Consider the following 18452-nt stretch of genomic DNA (forward strand, 5'->3'; position numbering starts at 1 on the left):
ATGGTCGCGCAACGATTACGTCACATCCAGAGCCCGGTAACTTTACAGGAACCTTCCTCGTACTCCGCTCTCTCAGTGGAGACACGGCGGTTGAGAGGGCCGAGCGAGAGGACGTTTCTGTAGTAGTTCCTGCTCCCCAAATAGTACCAGGAACTTCTTCAGTGGAAACGGGCCTTATGTGTCAGCCCTGTGATAGTCTGGTGACCTGTCCAGGGTGTACCTCTACTTTCACCCAGTGTCAGCTGGGATAGGCCCCAGCCCCCAGTGACCCCCAACAGGATAAGAGGTTACAGAAATTGAATGAATGAATGATTTATTAATGCTCTGAATGTTCTATACAGTGACTTTAAATGTTGTCTGAACACAAGCAGTCACAACAAAACCCCCATAGCAAATCTGACTAAAATTGGCAAAATCATAATTTATCATAATTTAATAATAAATCAGGAACTACCTAATCAATGAGTAAGTAAACAACAGGTGTCTAAGTGTAAGTGAATACAAGTTATATTAAATTGTACTATGTAGAGTGATTTGTGATGATGCAATGTCAGTCTTTATCTTAGACTGTCAACACTGTCCTTTCATTTCTGAAGTGAAACTCCTTGCTGCCATTTGTCAGGTAACATACTGTGTGTATCGCTGTGCTCAGCTGAAACTGTGCTGGCAACTTTGTAGGAGAAACCAGTCAATCCTGTAAATTATACATGATTTAACGTTGAACTTGGCTTCTATACAAGTCCTGGTCTTTATGGCACAAGGGATATTTATATAATATCATACTCTGTGTACTGATGAATATTTTCCTTCTCTGCCTACATCTGTTTGCCCTGAGATTAAGACCAAACCAAACGACAGCATTTCTGAACATCTGTGAAATTTAATTGGCTTTTCAAGAATGCATAATTACAGCACAGCTGTAGAAAAAGGCCTGCCACACCACACAAGTTTACAGTTCATGTTTTTGGGAATGCAAAACCAGAGTGGCAGAGAGCAGTCACGACAGGTCTGCAGAGGGCTCTGCTGAGGACATACAGTACTCACTATAATATAGCATGTTTTTAATGGAAAGAACATGACTTAACTCTAGTCAAACCTCAACCCGAAACATAAACTGAATGCCATTTACATCACGAGTAATTTTCTATGAAAATGTACAGTGTTGAACCTTTTCTTCTGCCGCCAGAGGATGTTGGTTGTGCTTAGGGGATTAAATCCTGAGTGGGATTTTACTACATAAAGGGAGTTTAATTTGTGGTGCTAAATGTTGTAAAAGCACCTGAAGTATGACTGGGGAATGAAAATAGCTTTGAATTTGTGGTTGCAAAGAGAGACAGGTTATGAACAAAAGACTTGCATGTCGACTTTGAAGGGGAAACTTAACTAAGACTCAAAGGCTTCTCGGGGAGAACAGACGAGCTACTGTAAACATTATGTAGTGTTTAACAGCATCCCTTCAAAAGAAATGGCTGTGATTTACATTTAGATGCACACAATAATTTTATAACCTGCCAGACATGTTTTAATGTCTAAATGCATTGTAAGCCTCAAACATCTTCCAGATGTGTATGGGTGACATTGACAGGACAAATAGTGTCAGGCTGTAGTTCATCACAGAAAGACATACTAAATCAGAAATACTTGTATGTGGTTATTTTACTGATTCAAGTACTTTGCAGTCTAATTCAGAAGAGGATCTTGTTCCTCCCACTTAAGAGTCAATTCTGCTCTTTTGCCCGTAATGTAACTGAGTGAATGGAAACTAGAGGTCACTCACTAATTGGCCCGACCAGATTAAATCATCCTAAAGTCGCAGCTCTTGAGCAACAGAAATCTCAAGCAACGGTTCTTCATCAACTGCAGGACAAATCTTGTAATAAGTGTCTCAGGAGTGTAAAAGGAGGTAATCCTTTTGTTTTTCTTTGTTAGTGCGCTAACATTTGTGCTGCAGTGTTATCAAAAGTGTATAGTCTTAAAACAGGTATTATCAGTGAGTGACAGTTACTTTCATTTAAAATCAGGAGACAGTCTGACTCAGTCAAACAGGATTTGCAAGTAATCTCATGGTTTGGTTTGGCTAACGTAAGTGCCAAGAGGGCGGTGTGTGCAACGTTTGAAAAGGCTGCAGCCGCTCTAACGTGCTCACAATGACAATGTTGGCATGCTGATGTTTAGTATGTATAATGTTTATCATGTTCACCATCTTAGTTCAGCGTGTTAGCATTTGCTAATTAGCACTAAACACAAAGTGCAGCTGAGGCTGATGGGAATGTCATTAGTTTGTGTACTACTTTGTGTACTGATTATGGCATGAGAGGAAAAGTGAGAGGTGTGTTTGGCTGCACCACATCTCACAGCTACAACAGCTAATGGGGATCCTAAATAAAACAAACACACAAACAGTAATCCATCCAATAGTTGCCATTTCACTCAAAACCACCACCACTAGAGGAAAAGTCTATTACACTGAAGTGTTTAAGGGATTCTTCCACCCCCAAATGATCGTTTTTTATCATCATATTGACTAATTTTTTGGAATTTCAGTGACGTGTTGAATTTGGGAACTTTTTCTCACGTGCCTCCATGGTGAACGCAGAATCCAAAAACAGAAAATTCTTGATAAAATTGAGTAAAACAGAACTGCATTTAACAACATCAAAACTATATCAAAACATCTGTTTACAAAATTCTCACACAACTGGTGCAGTATAATCCAAGTCTTATTTATCCAGTTGTACGCTCAGTAGCTACTTCCTAAACATGTGCAACGTTATGAAAACCTTACTATTTAAAGCACCTCTGCACAAACAGGGCAGGCGCACGACTCATGCGTGCCCGAGACTATTCATACAGAACTGTTGGTACTGAGCATACGGTTGGATAAATGAGACTTTGATTATACTGCACCAGCTGAGTGAGAATTTGTTTAAAAAATGTTTGGTATTGATTTGCTGTTGCTGTTGACTTCACTTCATTGAGAGCTGTTTGCCGTTTTGTGATTCCTGGTTCACAGTGGAGGCATGTGAGAAAAACGTTTTCCTCCCTAAGTCAACATAACACAGGGTGAGTAACTGATTTACAAATGATCATTTGATGTACAGTATTCCTTTGAGGTTCATCATTGAGGAGCCATAAATGTCTACGAACGTTTGTGCCAATCCATTAGGCACATTTTGAAATATTCCACCAGATAAGTAAAATCTTTGACTGGTGGCACTGGATGAAAAGTCAGTGGAACACTAACATTTGGATAATGATGTGGACCATAAATGTCTGTACAAAATTTCATGACAACCCGTACCAGTAGTTGCTCAGATAGTTCAGTCTGGCCCAAAGTGGTGGACCAACTGACGACAATGCCATGAGCCCCACTGCTAGCAGTAGTAGTACAATACAGTACAGTACAATAAAACTGTAAGATTAACATTCTAGATAATATTAGATAATTTTAATATATGTACATGTATATGAATATTATCTGACCCATTTTCGGTACTTTGAGGGAATCATATTCAACCTAATGTAAATTCTGAAATTCATACTTTTCAACTGTGTGGTCGTAGTTGACAACAACGGCTGATCGCCGACAGTCAGGCGTTGCTGCCATTCTCCATGAGCTGCTCTCCACCTGCTCCATCTGCCCAGTTAGCGCGAGCTAACACAGCACAACATGATCTCGTCACTCCTCATCATATGAGGAGTGACCATTTGGGCAGAAGCTCTGCAGCACCGGTTAACATCCAAAACTGAGCCGTTAATCTCACACCGATATCAGAACGGCTTGATATCAGAGAGAGGGGCTCTGGGAATAGATACGCTGCGTGCAGCTCCAAAGTGAATTTTTTACCCATCTTTAACAGTAAAATTTTGCTATTTTTTGGGGGGGGCAGTTGTTGCGGGGTTGTGCAGATTTAACGGGGATTGGCTGAATTTGCCTTAATTTTCACAATCGTGACATCCTGGAGGGGCTGCCTTAGGTGAAATCAGCCTCTGTACTTCTTGTTATTTCTTGTTTATCATATCATGTCATCTCAACAGGAAAAAACAGACAAATAAAAACAGACTTATTATACAGGTTGTCAAGTTTGATGTTCGACAGTAAAAAAACATAACAATTCCAAAAAATCTGTTACTTTACAAAATGAATTTTTATGATTTTAAATGTCCTGTTTGGAAGTCACACGACATAGGAATGAACATGAATAATCTCAGTGTGATAAACAAACACCACCATTTCAGCTGTAAACCTTTCCAATCACCACTCTCGCATGTGGCTTTCCTACACTCCCAGGATAAAAATGAAATAGCTTCAATGGTGTCGTGTCTTTTACAGCAGGAGTAGCATAAATACTATACAGCAGGTTGAAGAAGAGTCATTTGAACCCTGTCAATGATTTAGCAATGGAAGCGTCAGAGCAGTCGGGGGAGAGGGGGACTTGTGTGTGTATGTGGGAGGGGTAGTTAGTCTATTCAGTCATATCCTCTTCGGTTCATGCAGGCACACATGGTATGCTGAAACTCCGGCAGGAATCCAGTGTGTCGAAACACCATTTTACAACCCCTGCCCTGTCAGGTGAGCAGTTGTTTTGTCAGAGCAACAGCAGCCACTCAGTGAGTTGGGGCGGATGCTACAGGGAGAACAAGTTTGCCTCCGTGAGGTGAGGCAGACTGTTTATCTGTTTGTTAGGCTGAACTGATAAAAGATGACAGAGGGAACAAGAAAGGAGAGACTCTGTTATCTGTTCCCCACTGGCAAACCTGCTTCTCAAAAGAAAGCAGGGTGTGATTTTAAAACCTTAATTTTGCAAATGATGGCCGAAACATCAAGACCATGCTGTGCAGGCTGGCTGTCACGCAGCTGAAATTACTTCACCTCTTCCTGAAAGCATTTTTACAGGATGTACAAGAAGATACATACAGCAGCACACTGGCTGTGTTTAAAAACAAGAAATAATCTATAAGACTGAGCCCTCCACAAGCAAACCTTTAGTTTTATAGTACTTGACTACAAACAAGCTACACGTCTTCACTGGATCATCCACGACAGCTTCCTCAAAAGCTACACAGGAAGTAAACCTGAAGACAATCAGATGTATACAAATCTATATTAGCGGGGACGTTAAGTTCACCCTTTGCATGATTTTTACCCTTTTTAGAGGTAAAAATAGAAATGTACTGCTGTGTACTTCATACTGGTTTCTTTCTTCAGCCATTACAATGGAGAAGTTTCTAAGTTTAAATAACCCACAGGGATGTGATGAGGAAGACAAAAAGAGCAGGATGAAACAGCTACGAGAATCTCCCATTACACATGAATGGAAGTATTGTGTCCAAAACAGTAAAACCCTGAAAAAACCACATCTTTGCATCCTTTTGTGGAATTAGTAGTGCATCAAGGTCTCTTCTTATCTCCTTGTCACCAGCTCTACACTGGAGCAGCCAGACTGCAGTGTCTCTTCAGGAAAGTACTTGTGATCTGAGGACAACAACGACCCCCTGAGACCAACTGGTGTAGTTTCTCTTTCAAGTCAGCTCCAATCTGTGTCTTCATAAGGTACGTCCAGTCAGAGCTGAACAGAAGTTCTGGATAATTCTTAACAACTTCCATTTTCAGGTCTTGAGTATGCCCTGGTTGTCATTTTTTGTCTCCTCTGAGGGAGGCTGACTGTTGCCTGTATCCTGAGCAGAGCTGAGCGGCCTGGAGTTGGCCTTCGTCGACCGCTGTCGCCGCGTGCCATTACCGATGCAGCGCAAAAGGTTCTTTAAGGTTGTCCACATTTCCTCGTCCTTGTAGGAGTAGATGCACGGGTTCATGACCGAGTTGAGTACAGCCAGGAGCAGCAGCCAGCGTTTTAGTTTCATGACTTTACAACTTGTACAGTGGAGGCCATCCAGCAGCAGAACCACCAGGCCAGGAGTCCAGCAGATCACAAAGGCCCCTTCAGGAAACAATAACACAAATCAGACACAGTTTTTGAAGCACTTATTTCTCACATGCATCATTTTTTTGTTCAGCATTAAAAATATAATAAAGATATAACATGTAAAATATGCTGCATTTTCACTGCATGGTTCGGCTCAATTCGACTCTTTTTGGTACCAGGTCCTTTTCTCTATTTCATTTTCCACTGCAGATAGTGTAGCAAGTCAAGATGAGTAGAGCTGTGCAGTGGAAATGCAGCATTAGAGCTCTTCAGCAGCGCTGGTGGGCATATTTTAATACCTTTAGACAGACCCAGGTTAGCCGATTCCAGTCTGAGCTAACAGACCACTGGCAGTGGATCATATTTATTGTATAGATAGAACAGTGGTATCGATCTTCTTATCTAACTCTCAGCAACAAACAAATAAGTTTCAATTAATTTATTTTGAGTAAAAGGGGTTTAATTTGTTAAGGCTAATAAACTGTAATAATTTGTTTAATGATCCCTCATAAATCTTACTTACTTACTTTGTGACCTGGCCACCCTGTCGGAAACAGTTTAGCCAAAGCAAAACACCACCCACTGGCAGGTGCAAACTTTCTCAGTTTACAGCTAAACAGTACACTACAATATGTTTCTGTGGCAACAAACAGGCAGTTACAGAATCTTTATTCATGTTTGATCAGTGCTGTCTACATTGATAGTTTGACCTCAGGCAGTGTCTGACATGATTAACAGCTGTGTTAGAGACTCCTCAGCTCTGACTGGTTGTTTTCGTGTGAGCCTCGGTAGATTCTATTTATTTTTTCGCAACTGCTTATCCTGCTGGGGTCGGGAGGGAGCTGGAGCCTATCCCAGCTGACATTGGGCGAGAGGCAAGGTACACCCTGGACAGGTTGCCAGACTATCACAGGGCTGACACATAGAGACAGACAACCATTCACACTCACATTCACACCTACGGGTAATTTAGAGTCACTATTTAACCTATTCTGCATGTCTTTGGACTGTGGGAGGAAGCCGGAGTACCCGGAGAAAACCCACGCTGATATGTAGAGAACAAGACTCCCCCACCCTGGATTCAGTGATTATAGTTACAGATATTAGTTTTAGTTGTTATTTATTAGGGCTGCAACTGTTGATTGTTTATATTATCGATTAATCTGTTGATATTTTTTTTTTCATTTAATAGATTAATCATGTCAGAAAATAAGTGAAATTGTGGGGAAAAAAAGTGTAACAGTGTAAAACCCAAAGATTCAATTTACAATGCAGCAATTCACATTTGAAATCCAGGATTTTTTTTTCAGAAAGATTTTAGTTCTGTTCATTACACAAAATACTTTAAGGTTTCATGTAATGGAGCCAAAGCACAAAACATGTAAGATGATAACTTGCATCAAAATTCACTGTATTTTTACAGTGACATCATCCTAATACCATTACAACAAGCAGACACAGGTTGGGAGTACAGGGCCATTATTGTGTTAAATACTTAATGCTGTGTGTTTGGTAAATAACACAGTGGCTGGCAGGGCTACTGAAGCAGCCAATTAGCACTCGATTTCAAACATGTTTGGGCACAAAACAGAGCAACTAAGAGATTTCTGGAACTGAAGGGAAGTCACAAGCAGCAACTTGTCCACACTACTTGCATCCCTACGGCCTCAATGCATCTGCAGAACAAAAACAAGTACTGTTCTATACAGCTCCCTGCTCTCTCTTTGTCTCACATACACATGTGTACACAGACAGAGAGGGTCTGGAGGAAGTGTTTTTATGTTTTTCACTGCTCTTAGGCCTGAAAGTAAAAAAGTTCGCCACATTTTTACAGTGAATTTCTATTCTTACACTCGGTCTTTTTCCTCATTTTCTTTGATGGCCCACATGTTCAAAATAAAGGCAACTGAAGTGAAATTGGGTGAGACCCCATTTAATGGTCTTCCATTGGCAGTTTTTCATGTACTGAAGTTTAAAGTGGACTTTTCTTCCCCTTTAATCTACGACAGGGAAAAACACGCACACACATTTCAAGCATGTGTTCCTGTCCTCAGTCGGTATTCATTTGATGACGGTGGTTGCACTTAAAGAATGAAAGCAAAATCTGCATGTATTGTTTGACGCTTCTCTTGACAAGTAGTCCTCAACGCTCTCAGATATCCTACAAATAAAACTACAAGAATGATCTTTTACCAAACAAGTGTCACCTAGAGTTACGTACAAGTGTAACCAAAACAACACAATAGACATCATTCCAAGAACTAAATACATGCAGTTTCACACAATCTGTTCTTTACTCCTTCGGTGCCTGTGACAATGTCCGACTGTATCCCTGTCCAACCCTTGCACTCGTTCATTTTTACTCTTGTTATAACAAAGCATGTGTGAGTTAAGCATCTCCAAACTGGTTTGTCCAGTTACCAGTTCCACCTAAGCAGACAGCCTTTCATCTGGAACAAAAGTTAACTTTTTTTCCCCCCTGAATGATAAATCCCATGGAGCTCAACCTCAGAAGTCTTAAGATTTCCTTACTTTCTCTCTCAGACAACACTGGTGTGTATTTGTCCTACCTTTTACAAGAATGCACTTTCTTTAACATACATTTCAGCCATCTCAACAGGGAATTAAACAATGACACTTGTGTACTAACACTTCCACAAGCTCAAGAGAACTCTGAAAAGCATCTGAAAGCAATCGCCAAAGTCCTCAAGTATAGGTTCTTCTTCCCCCCCCTTTTTTTTTCCAGGATGGGTGGGGAGGAGGGGATGTTCACTGAAGGCCAGTGTGGTGTGGTGTGGATGGTTCGCCACACAGGCTCAGGAGCAGTGTCCTTGCAGGGAGAGATAATTACACGGCAGTCTGGAATACAGTGTGTACAAACGCAGACAGCTCCTACGCTACAAACTGTATCGAGCCGTCTGGCCAGGCAACAAGCAGAGTGCCCAAAGAGACAAAGAACAATGACAGACTATTATCCTACAAGGTGACCACTACAACTATCTCATGCGTGTTTTTATCTGGATGACTATGAGGAGTGTATGAAAACAAAAACTAAGCACATTCAACACTGCGATGAACTTCTGTGATCCGCAGCACTTTTTGAAACGTCTCATCAGAATTCCTGATTTTGACGGTATGGCAACTTACTATGTACAATGTTATACTTGCATGAGAATATGCATTTAAAGGAACAGTTCACCCCTATATCAACAATACATATTTGTTCTCTTACCCGCAGTGCTGTTTAACAATCTGCAGAGTGTTGGAGATATCAGCCGTAGAGATGTCTGCCTTCTTTAACAGAGCTAGATGGTACTCAGCTTGTGGAGCTCAAAGCGCCCCAAATTTTTTTTTTTTTTTTTTTTGAAAACTCAACAGCAATGTCTCTTTTCAGGAATCATGACCCAGTAACTGGATATAATCCACAGTGCTTGTTGTGAGCAGTTTCATGTGGGAACCAGGTTATGATTTCTGGAAAGAGACATTGCTGTTGTGTTTTCCAAATGTATGTTTTTGGCGCTTTGAGCACCACAAGCCGAGTGTCATCTAGTGCCATTATATTCAAGAGGAAGCAGACATCTCTACAGCCGATATCTCCAACACTCAGTAACTCGCACACAAACAAACTAGATTTAAAATTAGCACTACTGATGAGAGAAAAAAATAAGTATATTTGATTTTGGGATGAATTGTCCCTTTAACACGCTATATTAGTGCTCCAGTTGAATATGTTTGTGCAGTCCTATTGTCCTGTTCTTAAAGGAAAGCGCTGGGAGGGGAACACTGAGTACAGTGCCTCTACCTCAAGGTATCTTGTTGCAACAACTGAACAAAGACAGCCAGATCAGGATATCTTACTGCCACATCTACAGTGAAAATGCATGATGAAAGAAGGAAACACCTGCCTTTTTAAGCTTTTTTTTTTTTTTTTACACTGGTTAAATAACGGAGCGGTGATGCAACATTAAGTCGATTCACAGATTAGCCAGTGAACAGAAAATGAATTGCCCACAACTAAATAATTAAAGGCCGATTTTCAACCAGCTTTGTATCATAACAATGAGTGCAGTATGTGTAAATGAACTGTGGTAAATTTCCCTCCATCTTACCAGCACCCAGATCTCTCTTGAATGCAATTTGGGAGTGTTTGTCACCGGCTGGCCGTCATATTGTTTTTGGGCAGGAAACTCTCATTATTGTTGTTTATTGTTTATTGGTCCGGTGCGGCACAGTGCATTCTGGTAACCTCTTAAGCAAATGCAACAGCCATTTTCCTTTGTTTTCTCTGAACAGGCAGCATTAACTTCAAAGGTATTTGCGTTTTTCTACTGCACAGACAGCCTAGTTTTATAAAAAGACCATCTTTTTAGCAGTGAAATACTCCTTTAAGTGAGAGCTTAAGGTATTTATAGCACAAAATGTCAAACATTCTCCGGTTTCAGCTTCTCAAAAGTGAGGATTTGCTTTTTTTTTTCCTGATTAACATCCTGTTAACTGAGTATCTTTGTCTCTAGAAATTTGTGAGGGGAATTGAATGACTAATCTGTTGAGCAAATAATTAAATGCCATAATAAGTGATAATGGGTAAACAAGCTCTTAAGACACTGTACATCAAACAAACTTGAGTGCTAGACTTTAAGGTGACTAATGACTTGAGATACAGAGAAATAAAAGACACATTTTGCTGACTCCTCTTTTGTTTTCATTAAAGGCTCCCTCTAATTGCTGACAAGCACTCAACATGTTTACTGACAGCGCAAGTGTTTGTGTTATTACGCTCAAGCTTTTCCTTCATATCAGATGAACAGATTACAGTCCAGTGTGTTCAGCAGTGACGCAGCAAACTGCCTGGACTTTGTGACCCTGATGAAAGACACACAGCTGTACACCACAACTACTTAAACCTGACTAAAACAGGAATTATTCTGACTCACTGCATCAACGATGCTGCACAGACAGAATTTTTACAACAAACACCTACCGAGCACAACCATGACCGTCTTGATTAGCTTGATGGGCGTCCTCTTGCGGTTGATGGAGCCGCTGGTGTGTGGCGTGAGCACCGCCGTCTTCCTCTTCACATAGGTGTAGATCCTCATGTAGATCACCACCATCACCAGGAACACCACCAGGTTAGACACAGACCAGAAGATCAGGTAGCTCCTGCTGAAGAGGGGAGCCAGCTGGGAGCAGTCGCTCAGGTTGCAGATGCAGTTCCAGCCCAGACTTGGCACGGCCCCCATGAAGATGGAGATAGCCCACACCAGCACAATCAGCAGGGTCACTCTCCTCTTTGTCAGGTTGCTGTGGACTTTCCAGTTCATGACGGAGATGTAGCGCTCCAGAGCTATCACCAGCAGGTTAGCCAGCGAGGCTGAGAGACTGATGTCCAGAAGACCTTGGCGGATGAAGTATCCTTTGACTGTAAGTTTCCGTGACACCTCACCCGTGTTAAACATCAAGTAAACATACGCTATGCCTGCCAGGAAGTCCGAGGCGGCGAGGTTGGCTAGGAGATAGTAAAAAGGGTAGTGGAACCTCTTGTTGGTGATGACAGCAGCTATGACCATGGCATTGGAGACTAGGATGAAGCAGCAGAAGAGAGAGCCCACCACCTGCACCAGGATGAGCTGGGTTTTGTCCCATTTGTCGTCAGCGCCGCTATTGTTGTAGAAGAAGCCCATGGACTCATTGTAATGACAGGTGTGATTCTGTTGGGCCATTTTAGAGGCGAGTCTGGAAAGAGAATGAGAAAACATCAGAGGGGGAACCATTTATCAATTGAAGTAGAGCAAAAATTAATAGATTAATTGTTATTTACGAAGCAAAAATGCCAAACGTCCCATTTCCTGCTTCTTAAATGTGAGGATATGCTGCTTTTCTTTCTTATGGCTGCTCAATATGCAGTTATTTGGACAGATGTTGCGATTGCGATATGGGAATGGTTATTTTTGCATTTCATTTTCACTGAAACAAATATATAAAATAGTGATGATGTGATATTTGCTGAGGTCTGCACCAAACAAGCATGTTCACTTACATCTAGAATATAATTTGTAGGCTGAGGCATCTCTGCAGCACCACCATACTTAATGTATGATGGAATGTTGTGAAACATTTCACCTGCCTGTTGGCTACAGAATAGATTTTATGATTCTGTTGTCTGTCTACAAAGTGTTCAACGGCCTCGCCCCCTCTTACATCACAGAGCTACTCTCCCCAGATCGCACTGTGAGAGTACTGTCCTGAGATCCAGGACTAAGTGTTACCGGGACAGGGCCTTCCTAACTCCAGGATTCTCTTCCGCCGACCATCCGATTCTCCCCCTCCACTGAGATCTCACTACTTTTTAACTGTGCATAATCTGGTTGTCTTTGTTGCTGTTAAACTGTGGTGACAGACCAAAGATAACAAGGATAGTTTTTGCGATAGATGCAATATTAACAGTAATGATAGGTTATTCTTTCTGTTATCATAATTTTATTGCTATTATTATTCAAATGTTTGTGTTTCTCTTCTTTCTTTTGTTTTTGCTTGTCTCTGTGTGTGCTGTAGGCGCACTTTGGATCAACTCTGTTTGTGTTTAAAGTGCTTTATAAATAAAGTTAACCTGACTTGACTTTATCAAACGGTTGCAACACTTTGCCATGCTGCGATTTCGATAATATTTCAACTAATTGTGTAGCCCTGTTCTTTTGTAAGTTAGTACACAGAATATCTTTAGGCTTTGGACTGTTGTTTTGACAAAATAAGACAATTAGAAAACATCACAGTGATTTCTGGGAAATTACAACTGTCAAAAAACGTACAACTTTTCTGTATTTTTTAATGTTTTGTCGACCAAACAACCAGTCTGATACTCAAGCAAATAACTGGTAGATTCACTGTTAGTGAAAACAATCATTAGGCTTTGTAGCAGCCCTACATTAAACAATAATGTCAGTAATTATAATGTTAATAATAATGTCAAATAAACTATATCTAGAAATGTCTAGGGGTTTAAATCTATCAAAGAACAAGTAAAATGAGATGATGAGAGATCAAAAGTGTAAACTGAAATGCTTTGTATGTCAAATCAGACCATAGTGCTAGTTCTAACCAAGGCCAAGAGAGATTTAATGACTCTAAAAGGCAAGTGCACATGCCAAAACCCATTTAGGCACTGGGAGAAGAATCACAGTCTGCTCCATTATTAAATTTGAACAAGATAGTGACCATAGTAACATTAAAAGGAGAGACTAAACAGCACTAGTGATATGAGAAGTGTCTGTGGAGTCGTTTAGAATTTCCTACCTGTACAAACACCAGCCTACAGACTTGAAAATAGTGAACCTAAAGTCTAAAGTCCACGTTTTCTCTGTGACTTGAGAAGCTTCCCTTTATGGTGCAATTAACCTTACTACCTGTCGTTGGCCTACCAGACTTCAGCGGTGAAACATTCCCACAGAGGGACACAAACTCTTGCAGAAAACAAAATACAAAGCAGACCAAACAAAACCAAAATATAATCCCCAAAAGAAGAACAAAGAGTTACCGTGAAGAACAACCACCCAGGTGGGTTTACCTGTGGTAAAGGGCTGTGAGCGGTGAGTCAGTAGACGAGTTGCGAAATATTCCGTGCCGAGGTACTGAACATATTTCCCCTGCAGCAGAGCGCCTCCGCAGCCGGTGACCGAATGAAGTGACAGCAGAGAGCCAGACGACAAAGTGAAGGCAGGAAAGTTGAGCGTCTACACTTTGAGGCTTCAGCTCGGTGACGTAGAGGGCGTGTGCCACCCAGTCTCACATGTGAATTCCTCCGGTTAACCGCGCGAGGCCCCGCGAGCTCACGGTCCGAGCAAAAACACTGCGGTGAAGCGGGGACATGGAAACCCACCCACCGTTTCATCGGTTTTCATAGTGGTCTACTCTTTTTTATTTTTTCTTAAAATCAATTGTCACTTTTACTGGCGCTGATTTTTTTAATGTATTTATCCCATCCCCAAATTATTTAGCTCACCTGGAGACATGAGTCCGCTCAGCTCGCGCCTGTGCTCAGGGGCGGAAGTTAGATTTCAAATGTTAGGGGTGGGGGGTGGGGGGATAATACACAAATCCTCAAGAGCTTTGCTTGTTCAGATATTCCAACCCAAGTTATTAGAACAGAGCACAATAATAATTTTTGACATGTCTCCTCCATTAAATTGATGGTCATAACAATAATATTTTAAACAGCACAAGTGATGAAATTGATTATTAAAGCGGACTCAATCAGGGACTTATTTTGTAACAAAGGTCCTGTTGACATGACAACGATTCCAACCGAAAATGGTAAACTTTCCTTGCGTTTTGGCTGATCGTTTATACAACAGCTGGTCATCGTGTACTACATTGCTGTCATTGTTCATTTTAGTCAAACCATACAGTTTGAAAACGAGGCGCAGTTCCAACTAGAAAACAATGTTTTGATGCATCGGATGTGCTGAATGTGCATATTAAGGCAGTAACGGAGGAGGTGCACATTAATAATCCTCCAGGACTGTAACATGCTCATGTTTAACCCAAACAATGTGTCATGTGACTGCAGTTGGTTCAGATTGAGGTCGGAACATGTTCTCGCCACAAACGAACCGCACCAGAGTTCGGTTGTAATCGGACTGAGACCATGGCTGCGGTCAGAAAGTCTTTTTTGCTTAGGAAGGTTCCTAGCTGAGTGAAATGACCCGGAAGTATTTTAGTGGCCGCCATGATAAGAGCTGTTCGAATTCTCTAAACACTAAGGAAAGGAGGTTCAATGCTTCCTTTCAGATCTCCTTTAGCATAGGATACATCGGACCTTCCTAAGCTATAGGAAAGGAGATAATTTAATCCCACAATGCTTTGCGGGAGCAATATTTAAAGCGACCGACTGTTCATGGAGTATAAACCCGAAGTAGGAGAAGAGGAAGAATGAAAGAAGCGACGAAAGGTAAAGAAAAAGAATAACTGGCTCTCAACATGACTGTAAAGTCACAGTTTCACCATGTAAGTCACCGTTACATGAAGCTTTGCCCATCTCATGCCATAACTTGATAATATGCGTAACGTTATATGTTCCAAACTCTCAACAATATGTTAAACCCATGTGAACTATAAACGTCACGCTACTTTTGTAACATTACCCAATTCAAGTTAATATTGTAGTGTAAGATATGCTCAGTGTGCATTAATCATGTCACTATTTGAGCGTTGTTGAATCGCCAGCTTTTAGCAATATCATTAATTAATTTTTCTTCAGTCACAGATGCTGACATCTCTGCACTCATACAGGCACGTGTGCGGCTGGAGCACCTCTTCAGCAGGAGGCAGCCCTTTTTAGACTATTACGCAAATGAATTTCACCCAAACACTTTAGAATAAAGCCTCCCATATCTCTACCCTGCCCCCCCCATTACTCATTTCTTGCATACGAACATCAGCAAACACAGAAAACCTGTCCATTTAGGCAGAAGATATACTGTTAATTGCACAGGTGCACCTTCATCCCTATGTATGCTCTTGTTATTTGTTCTTTTCTTTTTTTCTGTGTTGTTATTGTCACTAATGTAATGGAAAATCCAATAAACACAATTAAAAAAATAAAATAAAAAATAACTTCAAGGCACAATCATGTCAACATTTCAAGGTGTTTACTGAGTTTTGTGGTCGCTTTTAAACTATTGTAAGCAAATGACAAATGATGATTGATTGGCATATTAACACAGAAGTTTGTGTTTCAAGAAAAAGGGATATGAAACGTTTTTATTTAGATGATGTTTTTAATTCAACATGTTTGCAACTTAAGAATGGTATGTACAGTAGTAGATTTGTAAGCCATATTTGCCTCTCATGCATACGCTTGAACATTTGTCATAAATAATCCCAATGATTCAGGAGGGTGAGTGTGAGCAACCATTTTCAGCGTTTCAGTTTTGTGATTGCCTATCTATTTTTTTTAATTCAATTCAGACGTTGGTAATTAAGTCATATTTTTCACTGTGCTGTCCACATTTATATAGCCTGTATGAAGCAACATGGTAAGTAGGCACGGGGCAGAGTATCTGAGATGCGCTTTTTGTAGTCCATCTTCGGTAAACTGTAGTTTCACCACGGTCGACCTACGTCACTGACAACCGCCGTCGCATGATGACGTAGCCCAGCGTAAGTGCGGTCGGATTCTCTCAGCTCCGCGGTTCTCTTTTCCTAAGTCCTTATGAATTGTCCTACTCATCTTTCCTTGACCTCGTGACGTTTCCCACCGAGGTCAAGGAATAGTGATTAGGAATAGACGATAGGAGGGACTTTCCAATCGCAGCCCACCTCTTCAAGAAGTTCTCGGTCAGGTTGTTTTGGTGTGCACCCGAGTGTGATTGTTGTGTTCACACTGGCCCAAACAAACTGCACATAGGGGGTAAATAAACTTGAGTTATACTGAACCGAACCAAACAGGGCAGGTGTGAAAGCACCCTAAACTGACCCACCTACTCACTTGATATTTTCCTCCTGCACCTAAAAGCAATATGAATATCAAAGTAATCAAAGACAAGACAAAAGGTTAAATAAATTAAATAGGTTTTCACATAGACTGTATAATGGACATAGCTCCCATGACATCATGCTTTTTTTCCCCCTTTTCTGTAACCACTTGTGCTGGTGCAGGGCTGTGGGGGGTCTGGAGCCTATCCCGGCTGACATTGGGCGAGAGGCGGGGTACATCCTGGACAGGTCACCAGACAATCACAGGGTTGACACATAGAGACAGACAACCACTCAAGCTCACATTCGCTAACATTCACACCCACAGACAATTTAGAGTCACCAATTAACCTAACAGGCATGTTTCTGGACTGTGGGAGGAAGCTGGAGAACTCGGAGAAAACCCACACTGACATGGAGACACATGCAGACTCCACAGAAAGGGGCCCCAGTCAGCCAGTGGATTTAAACCTGGGATCCTCTTGCTGTGAAGCAACAATGCTAACCACTGCACCACTGTGCAGTATGCTACCCCATCAGGATGTCACCCACTGGTTTGTGGAGTGCCATTTTGAAGCCTTGAGTTCAGCATTTCAGCCATCGCCATCTTGTTTTTTGGAGCCAGAAGTGACCATATTTGGAGGAGAGGCTGGAGCTGTGGGGAAGTGAGGGGTGGATCTGAGTCACTGACTGTGACGACACCTCACAGACAGCCTGTAACTCAAAGAGGCCTTAATAAAATATTAACAGGTAAGTTATAAAAAAAAAAAAAACTCATCCCCATACAGTTGTCATGAATGTTGAAATTAGCCATAGAGACCAAAAACATTTTTGTACCATTTATTGAGACCCTTTGGAGGAGGCCTGACCCCTTTACTCAAGTATAAACTTTATATAAAGTAGTTAAAACTAGCTCTGACACTATCAGCTACATCAAAAACTATACCATATAAAAATATAGTCAGGCAAAGGGGATGTTTTTCTGCTTAATAAGTACTTTTACTTCATATACTTTAAGTGTATTTTGCTGGTACTGCTGATGTAATTTTACTTACAATATATGGTACTATTACTCAAGTAAAAGGATATCAGTTCTTCTTCTTCCACTAAAAACAGCTTTGCTTCGTGACTTCTTTCATCACAGTGGAGATGAAATTCACAAACACTGAGCCGCCCCTTTGCACAAATAATGTGTGAACCCACAGATGGGTAAATTTCCCTTTAAATTGAGGGTTGGGTGTTTAGACCTGCACATCTGGTCATATGAAAATCCCCAGTCATTGTGGTCTTTTAATGCAGCGCTCAGTGAGAGGTGAGGTTTGAGATGGCAAACAGACACATATTGACATTTGTTTTGAGCTGGTGCTCTGTTGAAAAGTAAGAGTGATGTTTGTTAAGCCAAACTAAACACGTGTTGAAAGGAAATCCTCGGAGTCAATGTCCTGCTCTTATCTTTGGAAAGGATTTGATTTGCTCTGGTCTCAGTTTTGACTGCTTGGGATCAAATATGACTAATATAAGGGCAACATTGCCACATAGGAAAAATACCGCATGAGGTGGCTCTTAATGACGTGTTGCCTCATCAACAGGTGTCGTTAAACAACCTCTACCTAAAGTACTTTGTCACAGTCAGGCTGAAATCAGTCAAAAGAGGTTCTGGATGACATTATGAAGTAGCTCACTTGGTGACTGAGGTCTTTGCTGTTGATAAGTCTTTGAATTTGATCCAGCATGTTTAGAGTTTAAGGTAACACCCTTCATTTTATCAAGTTGAAAGTACTCACACTCAAAGTGAGAAGTCGTGCTCCAGCTTGTCTCAACATTTAAACTGGCTTGTAGATTTGATGATGAAACTGAGTCATGCTGTAGTTTGTGTTTGGCCGTTTGTTTGTCCTTTATGCATTTCAGAGAAACCTTTGAGGAAGAAATGTGTTGTACTGTAATGTTAACATTTCATCATCAAGTGCCCGTCACTGCTGATGTATTACTAACCGTGTAATAATCTATGATTGGATTAAAATTTTGGATGAAAGATGGGAAACATACTCACATGAA

General features: G+C 41.1%; 1 protein-coding gene across 2 annotated transcripts; it reads right to left on the reverse strand.

Moving 5' to 3' along the window:
* Positions 1–868: 868 nt before the first annotated feature.
* Positions 869–13944, reverse strand: lpar3 (lysophosphatidic acid receptor 3). 2 transcript variants are annotated; one of them, XM_050055409.1, is made up of 3 exons: positions 13459–13944; positions 10906–11660; positions 869–5939 (listed from the first exon to the last, which is right to left on the reverse strand). In XM_050055409.1, exons 2-3 carry the CDS (start codon positions 11645–11647, stop codon positions 5611–5613), a joined length of 1071 nt encoding a protein of 356 aa, XP_049911366.1. In that variant the 5' UTR covers positions 11648–11660; positions 13459–13944; the 3' UTR covers positions 869–5610. The 2 variants fall into 2 exon arrangements, with proteins under 2 accessions (XP_049911366.1, XP_049911365.1); XM_050055408.1 differs by having other exon boundaries at positions 13489–13942.
* Between the last annotated feature and the right edge of the window lie 4508 nt (positions 13945–18452).

Source organism: Epinephelus moara, chromosome 10 (genome assembly GCF_006386435.1).
Source record: "Epinephelus moara isolate mb chromosome 10, YSFRI_EMoa_1.0, whole genome shotgun sequence".
NCBI lineage: Eukaryota > Metazoa > Chordata > Actinopteri > Perciformes > Serranidae > Epinephelus > Epinephelus moara.

Coding starts and splice junctions, on each gene's coding strand:
- lpar3 (XM_050055409.1), bottom strand. CDS start 11,647: ATGGCCCAACAGAATCACACCTGTCATTACAATGAGTCCATGGGCTTC. Junction 5,940..10,905: donor GACGGTCATGGTTGTGCTCG/GTAGGTGTTTGT, acceptor TGTTTCCTGAAG/GGGCCTTTGTGATCTGCTGG.